The sequence below is a fragment of the Macaca mulatta genome, chromosome 4 (genome assembly GCF_049350105.2).
Source record: "Macaca mulatta isolate MMU2019108-1 chromosome 4, T2T-MMU8v2.0, whole genome shotgun sequence".
Classification (NCBI taxonomy): Eukaryota; Metazoa; Chordata; class Mammalia; order Primates; family Cercopithecidae; genus Macaca; species Macaca mulatta.
Window position 1 is genome coordinate 155,120,901 of NC_133409.1, and position 19,987 is coordinate 155,140,887.

Sequence of the window (19,987 nt, forward strand, 5' to 3'; positions counted from 1 at the left end):
TTTGATGTCTGTATTTCTGAGAAATTTCTAACTTATGCCATTTTTGTTTATGTATTCTTCTCTGAGGTTCTAGATTCTGGGTCAATCTAGTGTATTTGTTGCCATGTACATACTGTTTTCAGAATTGAGGTGGGGGAATCCATATTTCTCTACCATGATAGTACAGATGAGAAGAATGCCTTAAACAGCTGCTTTATCATTAAGACATTGTGAAATTGCTCCATCCATAGAACTCCACTGTTTAGTCAATGTTAATTATGTTAGTTTACATTAATTTTGCTACGCTTTAGGGGGAATCTTTCACATTCAGGTAAATAAAAATCAACCTATCAAGTTAGATCAAAATGATTATTATGAATTTTGAAGACATTCTGTAAGACTTACCATCTTGTTTCTTACCTTTTAGTTATCTTGGTCCTAACGAAGTGCTAAGACGTCATCTGTGTCCGTCTTCCCCAGTTTATAGCTGACTGTGCATCAAGGCTTATGCCAGCTAAGCTTAAACTTTCTCCAGGTCCGAAGATTCATACCAAATATTTATAATTATTATTCATGGTTTCAAAACTGCACTATCAGTTGGGGACAGGAAGATCAGGTTAGAGGCAGCCTACAAGGAGAGAAACTCACGTCTTGAGTGGTAGGAGAAAATGTATCTGTTCAGGCTGGGTGCCATGGCTTACACCTGTAATCCCAGCACTTTGGGAGGCCGAGGCGGGCAGATCACATGAAGTCAGAAGTTTAAGAGACCAGCCTGGCCAAGATGGTGAAACCCCATCTCTTCAAAAAATACAAAAATTAGCCAGGCATGGTGACACATGCCTGTAATCCCTGCTACTTGGGAGGCCAATGTAGGAGAATTGCTTGAACCTGGAGATTGAAGTTGCAGTGAGCCGAGATGGTGCCACTGCACCTCAGCCTGGGTTTCAGAGTGAGACTCTGTCTCAAAAAGAAAAAAAAGAAAATGTGTCTGTTCAGAAGCACATTGGGAATCCTAGGTATCTGATGAAAAGGATTTCACAATATCCAAAGTGTTGATATGTGATGTCAAGGCTCAATGCTGTGAGTTATTCACAAGAAATAAGAATGTTTTGATATCTTCTGTTTTCATCCAAATCACCTGTGTGCTTAAAGACTGATTTCTGAAGTGCTCAAGTGCCTATTACCATCTTCCAGCATTGCCAGATTTTCATGAATGGATTCTGCTTCTGATGAATTACCTGACCATGTTTTATTCAGTCACCAGCATAGTGTTCTTGTCTATTCTCAAATACCCTTTCTGGATTTCTGCTCTGAAATACCACAGGCTGACCAGAGACTTTCAAAACCATAAAGCTCTGCCTTTATTAGTTCCCTACAATCTTTTATTGCCTTCATTATCTCCTTCTTTTCAGTCTAATTTAAAACTTCTTTAGCATTCCAAAGTTCTGTAGACTTTCTCCACTCAATCTTTTCTAGGTTTTTAATTTCTTTAAAATCAGCTTTATTTATGTTATTTCCACAAAGCTAGCCACTTTCTTTTCTCCTTTAATTTTTACTTTTCCTAAATATTTGCTAATAGCTCTGATTTTACACACTCAAACTCATTACAGACAACTCTATTCACTTTTCTGTGGTATTTGTTTCTGATGTTACATGAAGAGATACATGTGAAAGCTTTTTACAAACCAGAAAGTATTATACGAATATAACTTCCTGAGATTAACTAAGGACCACTGTGCCTCCTTTCACTCCTGCGCCTCCAAGCCTAAAAGTCTTCTCTGTAGCGGAGGGAAATATTGTTGAAAAGTACTTTTCAGTGTCTGCTATGCTAGACAAGGGAAGAAATAAAGCCTCTATTTGGGTGTGTGTGTGTATATACACACTTGGGCTTAGGCCTTTAGTACAATCAGGTTGGTAAGATTTGCACACAAATAAGGCAGTGCAATGATAAATGCCTTATGAGTGGTAAACTGAGGCTTGTAGAAATTCGGAGAAGGAAAATGATACTTCCAGCTGTGCAAGCTGTTATTATTATATGGACAGCTTTACATGTTAGAAAGCTGAATGGACTCACAACTTTGTCTAATTGAGTAAATAAAGCAAATTTTAAGAGATAGGGACATTGTAGGAGCCTTCAGTGCCAGAGCAAAAAGTTTAAATTTTATTCAGTAAGCACTAGGGAGCCATGATATTTCATAATCAAAATATTATCTAGGAAACTTTATCTGGTATATTATATGATATCAAGTAAGAAAATTATTTTGCTTACAGTCTTTTAGATACTCCACTTTTGTATAAAACAGAGGTATGTGTTTATAAATAGCTGAATTATAAAATGGGTTTATCTGTAGCCTATTGAAAAGGATGGCCAAAAAAGTTTATTTTCCAGTGAAATCAGATCCAGTAAAATAAACTATTTAGTTAAGATATAAGCAGTATATAAAGCACAATAAAATGTCACTTTTCATATTTTCTTAAATTGTTTTTAGGAATTTTAGTGGTGACTAGTCTGCCATTCTATTTCATTTCTGTAACCCAAGCAGTGCAGAAATCCTCTATTTTCTTTTTTCTCCCTTTGCTTGAATAGTAACTGGTTATAGCGTTTTTTCCTACTTCGAAAGAATGAATGGTTATAATGAAAAAAGCTTTTGATGAATGGCACTCTTGGATTTGTTCTTAATTTTGGCAAAGATGTATATAATTCTGCAAAAGACTTTCTCTGCCTCTTCCTTTAGTGAAAAAAAAAAAAAAAAAAAAAAAGTAGGAGTGACAACTTACCTCACAGGATTCTGAGGATCTGCTTATACAAATAAGAAGTGCTATGTAAAAACTCTGAAAATGTTGCTAATTGGTAGAGAAGTTGAGATTGAACACTTTGTTAATGGAAACCTCCATATAAAGGAATTATAATTATTTAATAGTAAAAACTATATTTTAAAAATATCCTGTAACTATTTGACAGTATTGGTCTTCTTATCTTCTAATAATTTCCCAAACCTACATGGTACCATTTCCTCAATTATTCATAAGAACTTTAACCACTAAGTAAATGCAATTTATCTACTTTTCTCTAAATACCTGTTTTAGTCCATTTTTTGTTTTTCCTCATGATAGTCAAAATTGGGTCTGATAGATTCAAATGAGGAAGCTTTATTTTTCAGTCAGCTTTGTATAAGTAGTTTCTCTTTTGTACATTTCAAAGGGAGTTGCTATGACAGAACTTTTTTGGGATGAATACTTTCCATGACTACTTTCTTGTGAACTTTTTTTTTTATATGTATCATGTTCCCTTATTATAGAAATATCCTTTCATTGTTGTATTTACCCAGATTTCTTACTTGGTTTCTGGCATTTGCGGTCCCCTTCTATTTACAATATCAACCAATGACCCTGGAATTTGAATGCAGTAAGATTTCCTGGACTCCTTTCTGAATTAATGGTTGAACACTGGGGTATATTCCTGCCTGTTCTGTGTATGTTGTTGAATTGGAAGATTACCCAAAATCCTCTGCACATTTTTTCAAATTCCTGTTTTTATTGCCATTTCTAAGGTTGGTACTTCAAGGTTTTCAGGGATCTAGGAAAGCAATCCTAATGTAACTTACTTGTATACAAGTAATAAACCATATGATTATTCCTTTCCTCTGAATGAATTATTAAATAAGACAATGGACTGCATAATTTCCAAACTGTCAGAATAATAACTATCATTTCAGGTATTAACTAAAGTATTAAAACCTTTAACAATTTTCTCCCTTTTTTTCTCTCCCACCAGTTCTGCCCATAAGCATTGGGAGCCTGGGAAATGGAGTTTGTAGCCTTACAGACCCACTTATAGCACAGGGTATACAAGGCCTGCTGAAGGGCTGAGAGATACGAGGGACGCATGAAATATACGAGATATATGACTGGCTTTTCATTGTAACCTCAGCACCTAAAAGAGTTCCTCTTAGATCAGTGAATGTGGAAATTGGCTGACTCAACTTCTTCTTTTGTATTATTTAAGTAAATCAATATTTCTTGACAGCCAAAGTATTTGCATATCTGCTTCCAGAAATACTAGGCTTTCCCTATTTCTAAATAAGTTATGTATTCCTAACCATTCATTCAACAACCCCCAATTGCTTATGTCATGTCTATGCTCAGGCACTAAGGAAATAAAGATGAACAAGATGTTGTCTTTGCCTTGGAAAAGCTTGAGAGCTACTCTCTATTTTAACCTGCTAGGTTTTGATTTGTAACTCACTTTTAAGGTAGATTCAGAAGCTGATCATTTCTCACCACCTCCACTGCTACCATCCTGGTCTGAGCCACTCTTGCTCTCCCATGATTATTACTATGGAAGCCTACAAATGAGTCCCCCCTACAGTTTCTTCTCAATATATCAGTCAGAGTAACCCTTTTTAAATCCCTGCATAATCTAAGTCGGATCACACACATCATTCTTCCACTCAAAACCCTGCAATGGTTTCCATTTTCACCAAAATTAACAGCCCAAGCCCTTACAGAAATGGGCAAGGCTCTTCACAGTCTGGCTTCACATTATCTCTCTGACCTCAGCGTTTTCTTTTTTTGTTTTTTTTTTTTTTTTTTGAGGTGGGGGTCTCACTCTGTTGCAATTTACCTATATAATAAACCTGTGCATGTACCCCTGAACCTAAAAGAAAAGTCTAAAAAGAAGTACTTAAAGTGTTGAAGAATACCACTGTCAACCTGAGCAGACTGAGTTAATGAGGGCTCTCTAACTTACTGCAGACACATGGAAACTACCATTCAGGGGTAAGGGTTAAATAAAAACATGTTAACACAAAGCCTGAGAGAATTTGCAGTTGCTATACAAACCACTGAAACATGTGCTTCAGGGAGAAGAAAAACGAATCTTCAAGAAAGCCCCAGTGAGTAAAACCAATTTGTTAAAATGTATACATGGAAACCTAGTTAATCATTGATGATAAAAATCCAATAGTAACAACAACGATAATAACAATGATCACTTTGGGGAAAGGAAAGCTTAAAAACAAGAATAAATAAAGTATTAATCAATAACATTATATAATATTGCAGGGGGTTGATAGGAGGCATTCCAAGTTTTGTATAATATGGAGAAGGGTGGGGAAAGAGATTAGTTTCCTAATCTCACAAGCTAGGTGGGTATATGGACACTTTATGCTCATGTGTAAATGTATGGTTTTCAAACATGTAAATGGGGGAAAAGAAGAAAATACAAATTAACACAAGACAGGAACTAAAAACTCAAAGAAAGATCATGAAAAATAGAATGACAAAATCAGGTGGTGGAAATAAATCAATAATCATAAAAATATCTATGGATGAAAGGGATTCATAGTTAAAAGATAAGATTTGGACATAAAAATATTGTAAAAGGATATTAAAATCAATTTAAAAAACATACTGCTTAGGAATGCATATATACGCAATAAAATTATATATAAAAAAGGAAAGCAAGAAATGATAAAATTGGGATTCAGGATGATGTTCCCTCAATTGGAAGAAGTCAGGTGGCTGAAATAAGGAGTACCAAATGATTAGATATATATGTGGTTTTCAAGGTCTTTTGTTTTGAATGGCAGGTTAAAGGGTGCTAATTTAATTATTTAAAATAACTACTTAAATTAAGAAAGTAATAATCAAAAGCATGCCATTCATGGGCTGACATGGTCTGGATCTGTGTCCCCATGAAATTTCATGTCAAATTGTCATCCCCAGTATCGGCAGCAAGTCCTAGTGAGAGGTGATTGGATCATGAGGGTGGGTTTCTCATGAATGGTTTAGCACCATCCTCCCTGGTTCTGTCCTTGCAATAGTGAGTTCTCGTGAGACTGGGCTGTTTAAAAGTGTATGGCATCTTCCCCCTCTCTTTCTTACATCTGCTCTGGCTATGTGACATGCCCACTCCCTTTTTGCCTTTCGCCACAATTGTAAGCTTCCTGAGACCTCCCCAGAAGCCAAGCAGAGCCAGTATCATGCTTCCTGTACAGGATACAGAACCATGAGCCAAGTAAACCTCTTTTCTTTATAAATAACCTAGTCTCGGGTATTTCTTTAGAGCAATGAGAGAATAGACTAATACATGGACCAATGATATCAGTGTGTTATTAATCACATAAAGGAATATGAATAATACAATTCTGTGCACTTGATGCCCAAAGGAAATCATTTTTTTTTAAATGCGAAGGGATGAGAAAGAGATACGAGGCTAATAATCTCTAAAAGATTTTGGCCTAGTTACATTAATATCAGACCACACAAGCATTGTTAGCAATAAAAACATCATGATTAAAGGAATAATTCCTCAAGATTTATTTGCATGTCAAGAAGACATGCAATTCCTGAACTTCTGTATACCTCAACTCATAACCTTAGAATATGCAAAGCAAAATTGACATAATACAAGGAGAAACTGACAAGTCTTTTCCCCTCAGCAAAGTATTAACAAACCTCTCCCAATAATCAATAGATCAGGCCAGGTGGGGTGGCTCACACCTGTAATCCCAGCACTTTGGGGGGCCAAGGCAGGCGGATCACTTGAGGCCAAGAGTTCAAGACCAACCTGGCCAACATGATGAAACCCCAATTCTACTAAAAATACAAAAATTAGCCAGGCATGGTGGCACAGGCCTGTATTCCCAGCCACTCAGGAGGCTGAGGTTGCAGTGAGCTGAGATCATGCCACTGCATTCCAGCCTGGTTGACAGAGCAAGTTTCTGTACCCCCACCAAAAAAAAAAAAAAAATTTCAGAGGGCAAACAAAAACTTAGGCTATAGAAAAATTTGAAGTTAACAAACTCGAAAAACTGATATTTTAACAACAGAAAATCTGTTAGTTCACATTAAGATCAAAGGAGGAAACACTATACCATCATTTTAACAGATGCAGAAACATTATTTGATAAAATTCAATACCCATTTGTGAGAAAGACTTTTAGTAAATGAGGACTAAATGGGAATGTTCTTAATATTATGGAGGATAATTATCAGAAACTCACAACAAATATGATATGAATCATTAGATGAATCCATTCAAAATCAGGAATAAGATGACTATTAGTATGATTTCTACCCAACATTATCCAGGAGAGATTGGCCACTGCATCAAGACAAGAAAGGGAAATAAGGAAGGGAAGAAATAAAACTCTCCTTATTCACAACAATGTTATTTTTAAAATTCAATGTTAGTTCTCAAACAGAGCTAAAGAAACAATTGAGGGAGATGTTTTGAGAGCAGAATAGAGGTAGTGAGGCGGGGTGGGAAGGGCAGGGAAGGAAAGAAGTTAGGATCAAAGAACATTTAGATGGATTAGTTGAGAGACTGCTGCAGAACAAATGGAATTTACGTATGATTAAATGATTAGGTTGGGTAGAGACATATATAAAAAATGGAGAATTTCATTCAATACAGAAACCTTTACTTTTTAATATTAATTTACTTTTAAAACCCATGTGAGTACAGTCTGTAATACACTTTTTTAAAAAATGAGGCAAAAGAAAAAGTCTCACAAAAACTTCAACTTAAAACTCTCTCACCAGTATGTCAGATACTCCTTTTACCTTGGCATATTATATGCAAAATTGGTAATATCTCCTTCTATTTGTTTGATGCAGCATTTTACAGATTGCATTGTCCTTTCATATAGTCATGTGCCACATAACGTTTCAGTCACCTAGTGACATTGTAGCTATCTTAACAGCTTAACGCAATGCATTATTCATGTGTTTGTAGTGATGGTGTCAACAAATATTTTAAAAATAAATTTGGTATAGTTAAAGTGTACAATGTTTATAAAGTCTAGAGTAGTATAATGTCTTCACATTCACTCTTCACTCACTCACTGACTCATCCTGAGCAACTTCCAGTCCTACAGACTGCATTCATGGTGTCCTATACAGGTATACCATTTTATCTTTCATACTGCATTTTTACTACATCTTTCTATGTTTAGATACACAAATACAGCATTGTGCTACAAATGTCTGCTGTATTCAACACAGTAGCATGCTGTACAGGTTTGCAGCCTAGGGGCAACAGACTATACCACCTACCCTACGTGCGTAGTAGGGTATATCATCTAGGTTGTGTAAGTACATTCTATGATGCTTGCACAGTGACAAAAATCATACAACAGCACATTTCTCAGGATGTATCCCTGTCATTTATAGGACTGTAATTGCTAGCTGCTGTTTTTCAAAAACAATCCTGCAAATAGGAGGATAAGTGAAGAAACTTGGGCCTGAGAGGTTAAGTGTGGTGATAGATGCCAGTGGTATCCTGCCCAGGTCCCCTTTTCCAAGTCAGTACACCCATTCTCCATTTGCCAGGAAGGTCAGTGCACCCATTCCCTGATTATCAGGAGCACTGGCTGCTACTGGCTCACAGTCTTCACCTTCTCTGAAGAATTGTCCTTGGAAAAGGGAGATAATCTATTATCTCCAGGAAGTCCCCAATCCACAAGGCACTGATCGAGGTACAAAAGGCTGGCCCCTTTTGTATCTTACAAGGGTAAGGTTTGTTCCAAAGATCCTTCTTCCAAATTACACTAAACTAGACTTAAGCTCAGACCACATCTTGCTCAGCTCATTTCCTCTTCCATATCTTGCTTCCCTCTCTGCCTTGCAGCTTTTTTTCTGCAGCTTATTTTGCCTCAATAAATTCCCTAGACTTGAATCCATGCCTAGGCTCCGCTTCTAGGAAACCCAACCCAAGTGACTTATCCAAGGTCCAAACTCTAGAATTGATTAGGCATGGACTCCATCTCAGGGGTCCCAACTCCTGGTCCACTCCTTTTTTTTAAACTATACCATGTGGTATTAAGACATAACAAAAAAAAGAGAAGAGGCTACTTTAACATTTACATTTTTGAATTTAACTCACTCAAGACGATTAATGTCATCATTAATAAGTAATTCCCATACCATTTGTTTGGTATAGGAAGGTATTATATTTAACATTTCTGTTAGATGATCCTGGAGTTTATCCTTTAAACCTACTATGACACAAAAATTCTTCTTAGGCTTCCCTACAACGTGTAAAACTTTTTCCTGATGCAAAAGGAGAAATGAGTATCTTAGTTTAAGCTGATATTTTGTGGCATTTTTATGTGATGCTAAGTATTAGGTAATTTATTTTCCCTCTGATGGGAAAGTGTTGCTAAGGGTTTTGACTTAAAATCCAACTTCCTTGGCCACTCATTCAGTGGAGAAACAAGAAAAAAGAAACATTTACAACCTACTCTCTCTCTGAAGTCTGCTACCTGAGAGATTCCTCTGTATGATAAAACTTAATCTCCACAATCCTTTCTCTTAGCCTAAACATTCCTTTCCATTAATCCCAGGTCTTCGGATAAACTCAACCATTGTCAACCAGAAAATGTTTAAATTTACCTATAGCCTGGAAGCCCATGCTTTGAGTTATCCCGCCTTTCTGAACCAAACCAATCTATTTCTTAAATGTATTTGATTGATGTTTCATGCCTCCCTAAAATATATAAAACCAAGCTGTACCCTGACCACCTTGGGCACATGTTCTGAGGACCCCCTTGAGGGCTGTGTCACAGGCCATGGTCACTTGCATTTGGCTCAGAATAAGTCTCTTCAAATATTTTAGAGAGTTTGACTCTTTTCGTCAACAAGTTCATGGGGTTCACTATGCTATTCCACTTCTGTTTGAATCTTATATAAAAAAGTTAAATTATACAATCCCCAATTCTGGAGTTGGCTGCTCTGCAAAACATTTAGGAGTTACTGAAAACAGTGCAAAACTCAACTGTGTATGGACTCATCCTAAGCAAATTGCAGCATTTTTCCTTTTCCATCTGTCAGGAAACCTCTGAACATTTAAATCAAATAGATGAAAGGACAGAGATGGGGTTGCAGCCTTAGTAATCATAAAAGGGAGTAAGGGAGGGCAGGCAAAGGACCTTGGAAAACCTCAAGTCTCAAGTCTTTAGTCCTAAGAAGGGGAGATTCCTCTTCTCCATGAGTAAACTTCACTGAGAGAGTCTCCTCTGGGGCAGAACATTTAAGGCTACGTAAGTCTTCTCCGGTTTTTAAAAAATTTTTCTTCCTTTTTACATTTTCTGATGGAGGCAGCATAACTGAATTTTTTTTTTTGAGACAAGGTTTCTGGGTTTTTGTTTTGTTTTGTTTTGAGACAGGGTCTCTCTCTCTGGCCAGGCTGGAGTGCAGTGGCATGATCACTGCCATCTCAAACTCCTGGGTTCAAGTGATCCTGTCACCTCAACCTCCTATCTGGGGACTACAGGCACATACCACCACACCCAGCCATTTAAATTTTTTTTTTTTTTTTAGAAACAGGGTCTCACTATGTTGCACAGACTGGTCTCGAACTCCTGGCCTCAAGCAATACTGCTGCCTTGGCCTCCGAAAGCTCTGGGATTATAGGCTTGTACCACCACGCCTGGCGTACAATTGATTTTCTTAAAGATCTATACAGGGAAGAATTTTTTTCTCTAGACTTAAGCCAAGCAAACAGAAGAGAAAGACTGACGACATTTCGGACAGTAGCTAGCATCTTATCTGGATTAATCCAGTTCTCTGATGTGGCCTGGTACTCAGGATACAGATCACTTTCTAACACTGAAGTTGTGATAGAAAAACTCTGAGGGAGTTCCAGGTAACTAAAATGTAGAAATCTGATATCAGTATGAAGCATGACTTCGTAAAGAAATTGAGATTTGGAGTTAAAAGACAAGGTTTAACTAAAAAGATGTGATGTTTTAAGTTAACGTTAGGGGAATCTAGGTGAAGGGAATATGAGAACTCTATCTTTGCAACATTTCTACAAGTCTAAAATTATTCCAAAATTAAAGCATTACTAAAAACAAAAGTTCAGGGTTTCAGCCTTGGCTCTGATGCCTGGATTTTCTGAGCCTTAGAGTCCTCACCTGTAAAATGGGATAATGATAACGCTCATTTCCCTGTATGGCTGTTGTGAGGACCAACTATGGTTAAGTAAGTGGACACACACTGCAGACACTGAAACACACAGCCCATGCTGGTCACTTTCCAAGGGAGAGTCACATAGGTATCAGAGAGAAGCAGTAAGGTGGAAAAGGTGTTTATAGTGTAGACCCTGGTCATGGGGAACACCAAAGACCCAATTGTTATAAACCATCAGTAGAACTCTGTTATCCTTTGTAATTAAACACAGACACCAAATCTTTCAGGCATGCTGGCTCTGGCAGTGCCATTTATTATATTATTAGAAGGGTTTAGCAGCCGTCTCAAAAAAATAATAATAATAAATAATAAATAAGAGGGACACAATTAGTAAGAATAAGAAAGAGGTAAAACGAACAAAAGGGAAAACAGTAGCTTCAAACACCCAACTTTCCTTTTAGGAAGTCCCTGGGCCGTAAGTCATTATTTGTTTCAAACACACTTAATGGAGAAAGGAAGAGAGAGGCATTTTCTAACCTCAAGCTACCCCACATGACTTGGCTGGTGATCTGGAAAACTTGCTCATAGCAAGCCCTAGACCAGCTCAGCCAGTGTGTGGATCTTCTGATGGCGAATGAGGTTGCAGTGTCGATTAAAGCTTTTCCCACATTCAATGCACTGGTGAGGTCGCTCCCCTGTGTGGCTTCTCTGATGTTCAATGAGAAATGAACGCCGACTGTAGCTCTTACTGCACTGGCTGCACTGATACGGCTTTTCTCCTTTGTGGATTCTCTGATGCTGGATAAGACCTGCACTCTGACTGAAGGCCTTCCCACACTCCTTACAGTGATACCGTTTCTGTATATTGTGGATTCCTCGGTGATTAAAAAGACCAGAACTTCGACTGAAGGCTTTCCCACACTCATTACATTCATAAGGTCTTTCTCCAGTGTGAATTCTTTGATGTCGAATGAGACCTGAGCTCTGAGTAAAGCTCTTCCCACATTCATCACATTTGTGTTGCCCCTCTCCTAAGAGATTTCCCCACTGCCTCTCTATCCTGTCCGTATGTTCACCAACTTCTCCATGTGGGGGATCCTGCTGTGATAGCTCCCAGGTCTGCTCATTAAACATTTTCCCATGTGGTTCCACTATCTTAGGACAGTCTTTCCTTAGCACCAACTGTCTGTCCTCAGTCTTGGTTATTTCATCTGAAACAAAGAAAAAGGCTAGGTAAACGTCACTTGTTCCCTGAGCATATGGGAAGGTGACTATGTCTATAAAAATATATCAAAGGAAAGCAAGTGGGCTAGAAACAGAAGGGCTAGTGTGGTAACACCTTCCCCTAGGTAAGGAGGAAAGTTTGCCCTCTTTGGCAAAATGCAGGTCAGTCCATCCCCACGTAGACTTCAACTGGGGAGTTGTTTTTTTGTTTTGTTTTGTTTTTTTGAGACAGAGTGTTGCTGTGGAGCCCAGGCTGGAGTGCAATGGTGTGATCTCAGCTCACTGCGGCCTCCACTTCCCGGGTTCAAGCGATTCTCCTGCCTCAGCCTCCCAAGTAGTTGAAACTACAGGCACGCACCCCCATGCCCAACTAATTTTGTATTTTTAGTACAGATGGGGTTTTGCCATGTTGGATATCCTGGTCTCGAACTCCTGACCTCAGGTGGTCCACCCACCTCGGCCTCCCAAAATGCTGGAATTAAAGGCATGAGCCACTGCACCCAGTTGGCAGTATTTTTTTATACTTTTTCATGGGGAGGGATGGGTAAAGATCAGGGTGGCTTCTCTGGATCTTCCCTTAGACCTCTCTCTCCTTTCTGAGATAACCTCAAAGTTACCCTTTCCAAGGAAAGTTACTTAATGTATTCATTCATTCATTTTCAGAACAAGTATTAAACTTCTACTATTCTAGGTGCTTCAGGCAGCACAGTAGTCCCCACTTATCTGTGGTTTTACCCTCAAAGTTTCAGCTACCCACAGTCAACCACAGTTCACATATATTAAATGGAAGATTCCAGAAGCAAACAATTCTTTTTTTCTTTTTCTTTTTTTTTTTGAGATGAAGCCTCACTCTGTCGCCCAGGCTGCAGTGCAGTGGTGTGATCTTGCCTCACTGCAACCTCTGCTTCCTGGGTTCAAGCGATTCTCCTGCCTCAGCCTCCTGAGTAGCTGGGAATACAGGCACATGCCACCATGCCCAGCTAATTTTTTTTTTTTTGTATTTTTAGTAGAGATGAGATTTCACCATGCTGGCCAGGCTGGTCTTGAACTCCTGGCCTCATGATCCATCTGCCTTGGCCTCCCAAAGTGTTGGCACTACAGGCATGAGCCACCGTGCCTGGCACAAACAATTCTTAAGTTTCAAATTTGGCACCATTCTGACTAGTATGATGAAATCCCATGCCATCTGGCTCTGTCTCACCCAGGACATTGAGTCCTCCTTTTGTCCAGCATATCCGCTCTGTACATGCTGCCTGCCTGTTGCACACCTAGTAGCCATCTTGGTTATCAGATTGACTGTTGCAGTGTCACAGTGCTTGTGTTGACATACCCCTTATTTTACTTAATAATGGCCCCAAAGTGCAAAAGTAGTGAGGCTGGCATATTATTATAATTGTTCCATTTTATTATTATTGTTGTTAATCTCTTACTATGCCTAATTTATAAATTAAACTTTATCTTAGGTATGTATAGGAAAAAAATAGTATTACAGAGTTCATTCAGTGTTTGCTTTGGTTTCAGGCATCTACTGGGGGTCTTGGAATGTATCCCCTTAAATAGTAGGGACTACCATATTATATGACTTTCAAATCCACAACTATCCAAGGTGCATTCCCATCATAAGACCTTTGCTCTAGTGCTTCTCTCTTCCTGGAAACTTCTCACCTCAAATGAAAGCAAGGCCCACTCTCTCGCTTCCTTCAAGTCTTTGTTCAACTCACCTTCTCAATGAGGTCTATCTTAATTCTTCTATTTAATATCATGATCTGTTTGCCTTATCCATAGCACTCTTAATCTCCCTTATCCTGTTCTATTTTTGCCTTATTCCATAGTCTCATCACCTTCTAACACACTGTATCATCTCTTTACCTTTATATTTATTATTGTCTCCCTCTTGCTACAATCTAATCTCTATGAGAGGAGGATCCTTCTGTTTTATCCCTGAGAATCATGCCTGGCACACAGTAGTTGCTCAAAAAATATTTGTTGAATGATTGAACAAATAAAAGGGAAAAGATTGAAACCAATTCTACTACTATGGCCTCAACCAACTGGCCCAGGAACTGGCATCTGGAGCAAAGGCTGCCACACAGGACTGGTCCATAATGAACAGTGTCCAGCCAACCCAATCAAACCCTTTCTGCTTGGAGGAATTGAAGGTAAGAATGGAGAGAAACAGACCCAAACTGTCTAAACACTAAAGAGCAGATGCTATGGTATCCTTAGATGTCTTGGGTTCCCCAGGTCTGATTTCACTTTGCAACCCAGAAAAAGGCCACGGACAACAGAGCCAGACCTCCTCTTTTGACCAAAATATTTACCTCTTTCTCCCACATCTAACTGTCCTGTCTCTCACACACAAGAATAAGTACCTCTTAGGACTCCTCTGTTGTTAGGCTGTGGTTCTCCTCCTCCTTTTAGCTGGGGGATCACAACAGGTTTGGAAAATAAAAATGTGTCTGTAGAGAAGAGATGGGCCCCAAGTGGGATTAGTAGTGCCCTTTTGCTCAAACTTCATATTAAATGTGAAATCCATAAGGGAGCTGGGTAGAATATAAAAACTCAGACATTTCCCACCTTTTAATGATTACCATTTATATAACTTTCATGACTTATGAAGCACTTTCAAATATATTATCAAACTGACTCACCACAAAACTCCTTGATGTTATTATCTCATCTCTTTAAAGAACTATAGAAAAATATGGCAAGATACCTATATATGGGTAAACAGACTATAGAGAGAAACATCTGGAAAATATGCAGCAAAGTGACAAGAGTAGTTACCTCTAGGGAGTAGGTAGGATGTGCAGAACTTTCATTTTTTACTATATAAACTTTTGTATTATTTGGATTTTTAAATAATCAGCATTACTTAAAAAGAAACTCAAACTTACCTATTAAATACTGCTTGACTAAGAATTTGAAAAGCTGGAACTTGAATTTGGTCCTTGTAATTTCAAACACTATGTTGTTTTATAATATTGGCTTTACCTAAATTTGTAACACATACCTGCACTGATATTCTACAAGGAGAACTCTACAATCTCTAGATGCCCTCTGGATACTCTCCTACAGCCATAGTAGATGCTTAATAAACACTTGCTGAATGATAGATGGATAGATGAGTGGACAGATGGAAAATGTAGATGTGCTTCTTGGAAAAGGGGGTTCTCAGCAGGGTTCTAGATGCAGTTTGGAAGGTAGAAGAAAAGAAGTGGCTAGAAAATAAAAGGTCCAAGTTCATAGAGAGAGGAAGAAGAAAGAAATTAATTGACTGGAAAGATGCTCATAAAGAGGAAAAATGATATCAGAAGCAATTTTAATCTGATCAAGTCATGGGAGCTACAGGAAGGTCTGCACAGAATTTACTCAACACATACACTTTAATTTAAATTGAGAGATGTGTTCCATGTAACAGAAATCCATAATTGCTAGGGTAAATGAAATAAATAGAAGCTAGAGACAAAGAGGCAAGGGAATTTGCAGCTTTGATACATATGGGGGTAATACGAAACTGAAAACAGCAGAACCTTGCTACAGATTGATTGTCAGAAGATTAACAAAAAGTCAGTAAGAGGGTATGATTTTGTGTGTGGGAAATCAGACAAGCTGGAGATAATTCCTGCAGGGAGGGCTAGAATGGGGAAGCAGCTGACTCAGTCCCAAGTGCTCAGATCTATATCCACAAGGGTGGCCACTGCCACCATTCAGAAGATTACAGAGAAGGAAATGGTAAAGTCTGATTTCACTGGATTCTCTCATACAGTCTGCCACTTACTAAGCATATCTCATATCTTTCTACTGCAACTATGAACCCAAATCAGCAAGGGTGGCAGTGGTGATTTGTGGCAATAGCGACCATGTATTAAGCATAATGCATGCCAGGTGCTTTTCAGAAATTGTTTGTATTTGATGCTCACAATGACTTTCTGAGGTATATACTGGTTATGGACTAAATTGTATTCCCTCACATATGTTGAGGTCCTAACCCTCAATATGATTATAGTTGAAGATAGGGTCTTGAGGGAGGTACTAAAAGTTAAATGAGGTTATAAGGTAGGGCTCTATCTGGTAGGAATGGTATCTGTCCTTATAAGAAGATGAGAGAGCTTCCTCTCTCTCTGTATGCACACAAAGAAAGGCCATGTGAGGATACAGCAAGAAGATGGCCATCTATAAGCCAGGAAGAGGCCTCACCAGAAACCAAACCTGATAGCATCTTGATCTTGGACTACTAGCCTTCAGAAATGTGAGAAAATAAATTTCTGTTAAAGACAACCAGTCTGTGGTATTCTCTTAAGGCAGCGCAAGTAGACTAAACCAAAGCTATTATCAACCCCATTTTGTAGAAGAGGGATCTGAGGTCAAGTGGTTAAGTAATCTGCCCAATACAAGCAGCTTCCATGAGGCGATGCCAGGATCTGAACCTGTCTGTCAAACCTTGAAGTCCATTCTCTGAAGCTGTGCTCCACAGCGATCCCTGAAAGCCTTCCTCATGTATCATGCATCAGAAGTCCAGAGAGCTTCCAGGATGGTACTCAGAGAGAAGTCTGCACACAGGGAGAAGGGTCAAAGATGAGCACACTAGGGTCTAAGAAGCACTGAACATTGCTGCTATCTGGTAAGGAGTCTTTGGATCTCCTGTTTTCCCAGCTCTGGGTTTATTGTTTGTTTTTGCTTGACCAGGTGAGATTCGTTCAACATCAAATAAATGCTGTCCCTCACCTGTCTCTCCAATAGAATGGCACTTCAGAGCAGAGTCACGTGTGGGCTGGGACTGAAGGCTCAGTGGTGTCTGCTCTGCTAGAGGCACCATCTCTTTAGAGAGGACTTCTTGTCTGTGTCTGTGGGTTACCATCTGGAGACAAAAAGACAAGATTTGACTTTTGAAGAAATTAACTATCTGAAATAAACACTTCCAAAAAAGAAGGAAACAGGAAGGAGAGTATTTTGTCACCAATGTCAAGGAGACACAAAGCAGAGGATACAAGGATTCTTGGCATGCCAAAATACACTTTTTTCTCTAGCAAATCTCCCTTCTACCTCATGTTGTGGTTCATCGAGCTCTCTCTCCAGATCCTCCAGCAAAATTACAGCCTCTTCTCCACTCTCTGGACAGTGTTCCCTCACCCAGCCCTGGAGCTCCTTGGGCAGGATGGACAGAAACTGCTCCAGCACCAGCAGATCCAAAATCTGCTCCTTTGTGCTCACATGTGGCCTCAACCACTGGTAGCAAAGTTCCTGGAGTCGGGTAAGAGCCTCCCTTGGTCCAGGGGTCTCTTGGTAGCACAGCTGTCGAAAGTGCCTTCGGAAGATTTCCCTTGCCAGTGGATTATTGCGTTTCAGTCTGGATTCCTGCCTTTGGAGGTGACTTTTTGCTTCCACTTTCATTGTCAGAAGTTCTTCCCATGCCTGGGGAACTTGAACACCCAGGGATAAAATCTCCTTTGAGTTTGTATTCATCTTGACCTTGAACAGCTTAAAAGGTACCCTCCAACTGCAGCTATGCTTCAAGACAAACCTTGGAGGCGCCTGCCTAAGCAGTAAAAATAAATTATTTATATGGAAAAATGACAATAACTGATGACAGAAACTGATAATATAAGCATTTATCATAGGCCCTAAAGCTCTCCTCTGAAAAGTGATTTGGGATGGAAATAATGGAAATATATATATATTCATAATGTGCAAAGAGTATAGGCTTTTAAGTTACCCAGATATGGGTTTTCTTTCTTTCTTTCTTTTTTAAAAATGGGGAATTTCACTCTGTTTCCCAGGCTGGAGTGCAGTGGCATAATCACAGCTCACTGCAACCTCAAACTCCTGGGTTTAAGCGATCCTCCCACCTTGGCTTCCCAAAGTGCTGGGATTACAGGTGTCAGCCACCACACCTGACCCAGACCTAGGTTTTATTCTGATCCTAACATTTACTAATTGTGTGACCTTGTGCCAAGTTTTTAAATCTTCTTTCAGTCTTTGTTTCTTTATGTGAAAAAGAAATAGCAATAATACTTTACAGAGTTCGTGGAGGAAAACAGCCCATGAATTAGGGACTGCACAGATCACTCAGAAAGTCTGAATAAAAAGTTTGAGCTCACTGTATAAACATCAAATTAGAGAAAGAATAAATGGAAATACTATTACTGTCGACTAAATGAATGAACCAACATTTACTTTACTGTTTACTTCAGTTTTCTTAAATTAATCTTCAAAACAACCATTTAAAGTTGGTATTATTTACACTAAATTTACAGAAAGAAAGGCTTGGGTGGATTCCAAGCCCTGGAGCTTTCCACACCGCCCTGCTGCTACTTAAGAGTAACAGTCAACATTGCACAAGTCTACAATATGCTTTCAGATACAAGACCATATTTCATCCTCACAATTACCCACTGAGGTTTTATTGTAATAATTATTTCATTAGATAAGAAATGGAAGCCAGGGAAAGTTAAGTAGATTGCCCAAGGTCAACTTCTTTGTGAGGACAATCCTAAGAAGCCTAAGAAGCCAAAGAAGCCCAAGGGAGAAGTTTTCTCCAGAGACCCGGGCAGCGCCTGAAACCCCGGGGGTGTTCCCAAAATGTGGGTCTCCAAAATGTCAGAAAGCACAGCTCAGCAGCTTAACTGCAGCTTGACAGGCTCTGTGGCAGACATCTGGGGAATCTGAATTGGGAGGTGGAGAGAAGTACAGGGAGCCCCAGAATATGCACCTTTAACGGGCTCCTCAGTGATTTGTATGTATTATAAGGTTTGAGAATCAAAGAACTAAGGAAATCGGGAACTGTCACATTCTGCACTTTGAAACCAGTCCATTCAACGCCCGTTAATTTGCTTTTAGAATCTAGAGGTGAGAGGGTATACGGACTCTCCATCTTGAAGGCTGCCAAAGTCTTAACTGTCCTTAACTTCCTCTCCCGGGGGTTTCTTTCCCTGAGTCCTAAGCCTGTTGTCGTTATTCACCGAGGTGACCCTTTCGCCTCGCAGTCCTCCTACAACCCTTTCTTGTACAATGTCCCCACAGCTGGGGATGACCACCCTGGTCTAGGGGACGCCTGAAGCCGGCCGGCACTGACCGCCGCCCCCTCCTCCGTCTCCCACTTCCCAGAGGCTGAGGTTCACTTTCCACACCCCTTTCCCAGCCCCACCCTCCCCAACACTCCTCCATTCCCGGCCCCCACAGCCAACTCACGAGACCCGGAACGCGCGAGGACGGAGAGGGGGTTACCGGCCCGGGGTTGCTAGGCGCGCTGCACGAACAATGGTCGGGCGGGGAAGATGCCCACCCCTCCTCGAAGGCGGACTAGCAGAGGCACTTCCGGGCCGGTCTAGGATTCCGTGTCTCGTTGTCCGGCGTCCACCTTGCCTCGGGCTCAACCCCTAATTTCCTGGCGTCCAGTTCTTTTTCAGCAGTGAATCACATAAACAGAATGTCATACGTGTATGGGCCGCACACAGGTTTTAAACGGAAAACGTTGATGAAGCATAGACCGTTAACTATTGAAAATGCTGATTTTAAAAGCATTTTTAAAATTAATACATTATTTATGGTTTAAAAAACCCTCAGACAATACCAAAATCAATAAAGTAAAATGTCAAACCCCACCTACCCCTCCTTAGTCCCATTCCCTGAGGCAGCCACTTGCCACCGTTAGCCTGGAATTTGTATATCATTGTGATCCTCTCACACACGGCGGCATTATTTTATATTTAGCCTTTTCTCCCCCGCTTATTTTAACGTTTTCACTTCATATATCCTAAACAGTTTTACTCATCATGTAGGTCTAACTTATTCTATGGGTGCATAATAGTCCATAAAGCAATTTATTTGTCCAGGCCCCTACGTATTCTTTATTTAGGCATCTGCT

At 39.6% G+C, this 19,987-nt stretch overlaps 1 protein-coding gene across 7 annotated transcripts; it reads right to left on the reverse strand.

Moving 5' to 3' along the window:
- Positions 1-11,175: 11,175 nt before the first annotated feature.
- On the reverse strand, positions 11,176-19,422 carry ZSCAN9 (zinc finger and SCAN domain containing 9). 7 transcript variants are annotated; one of them, XM_078000772.1, is made up of 5 exons: positions 19,312-19,422; positions 17,167-17,659; positions 16,849-16,981; positions 14,493-14,579; positions 11,176-12,107 (listed from the first exon to the last, which is right to left on the reverse strand). In XM_078000772.1, exons 2-5 carry the CDS (start codon positions 17,584-17,586, stop codon positions 11,491-11,493), a joined length of 1,257 nt encoding a protein of 418 aa, XP_077856898.1. In that variant the 5' UTR covers positions 17,587-17,659; positions 19,312-19,422; the 3' UTR covers positions 11,176-11,490. The 7 variants fall into 7 exon arrangements, with proteins under 7 accessions (XP_077856898.1, XP_014991279.3, XP_014991280.3 ...); XM_015135793.3 differs by having other exon boundaries at positions 17,167-17,655; positions 19,312-19,418; XM_015135794.3 differs by lacking the exon at positions 14,493-14,579 and having other exon boundaries at positions 19,312-19,419.
- Positions 19,423-19,987: the final 565 nt, after the last annotated feature.

What these genes read in the sequence shown, in the direction of transcription:
- ZSCAN9 (XM_015135790.3), bottom strand. Translation starts at nt 17,805, where the DNA reads ATGAATATATATATATTTCCATTATTTCCATCCCAAATCACTTTTCAG. An exon ending in CCATTCTATTGGAGAGACAG is followed by an intron (nt 14,580 to 16,848) that starts GTGAGGGACAGC and finishes TCTTCTCTACAG; the next exon opens with ACACATTTTTATTTTCCAAA. An exon ending in CAACAGAGGAGTCCTAAGAG is followed by an intron (nt 12,108 to 14,492) that starts GTACTTATTCTT and finishes TCTTTGTTTCAG; the next exon opens with ATGAAATAACCAAGACTGAG.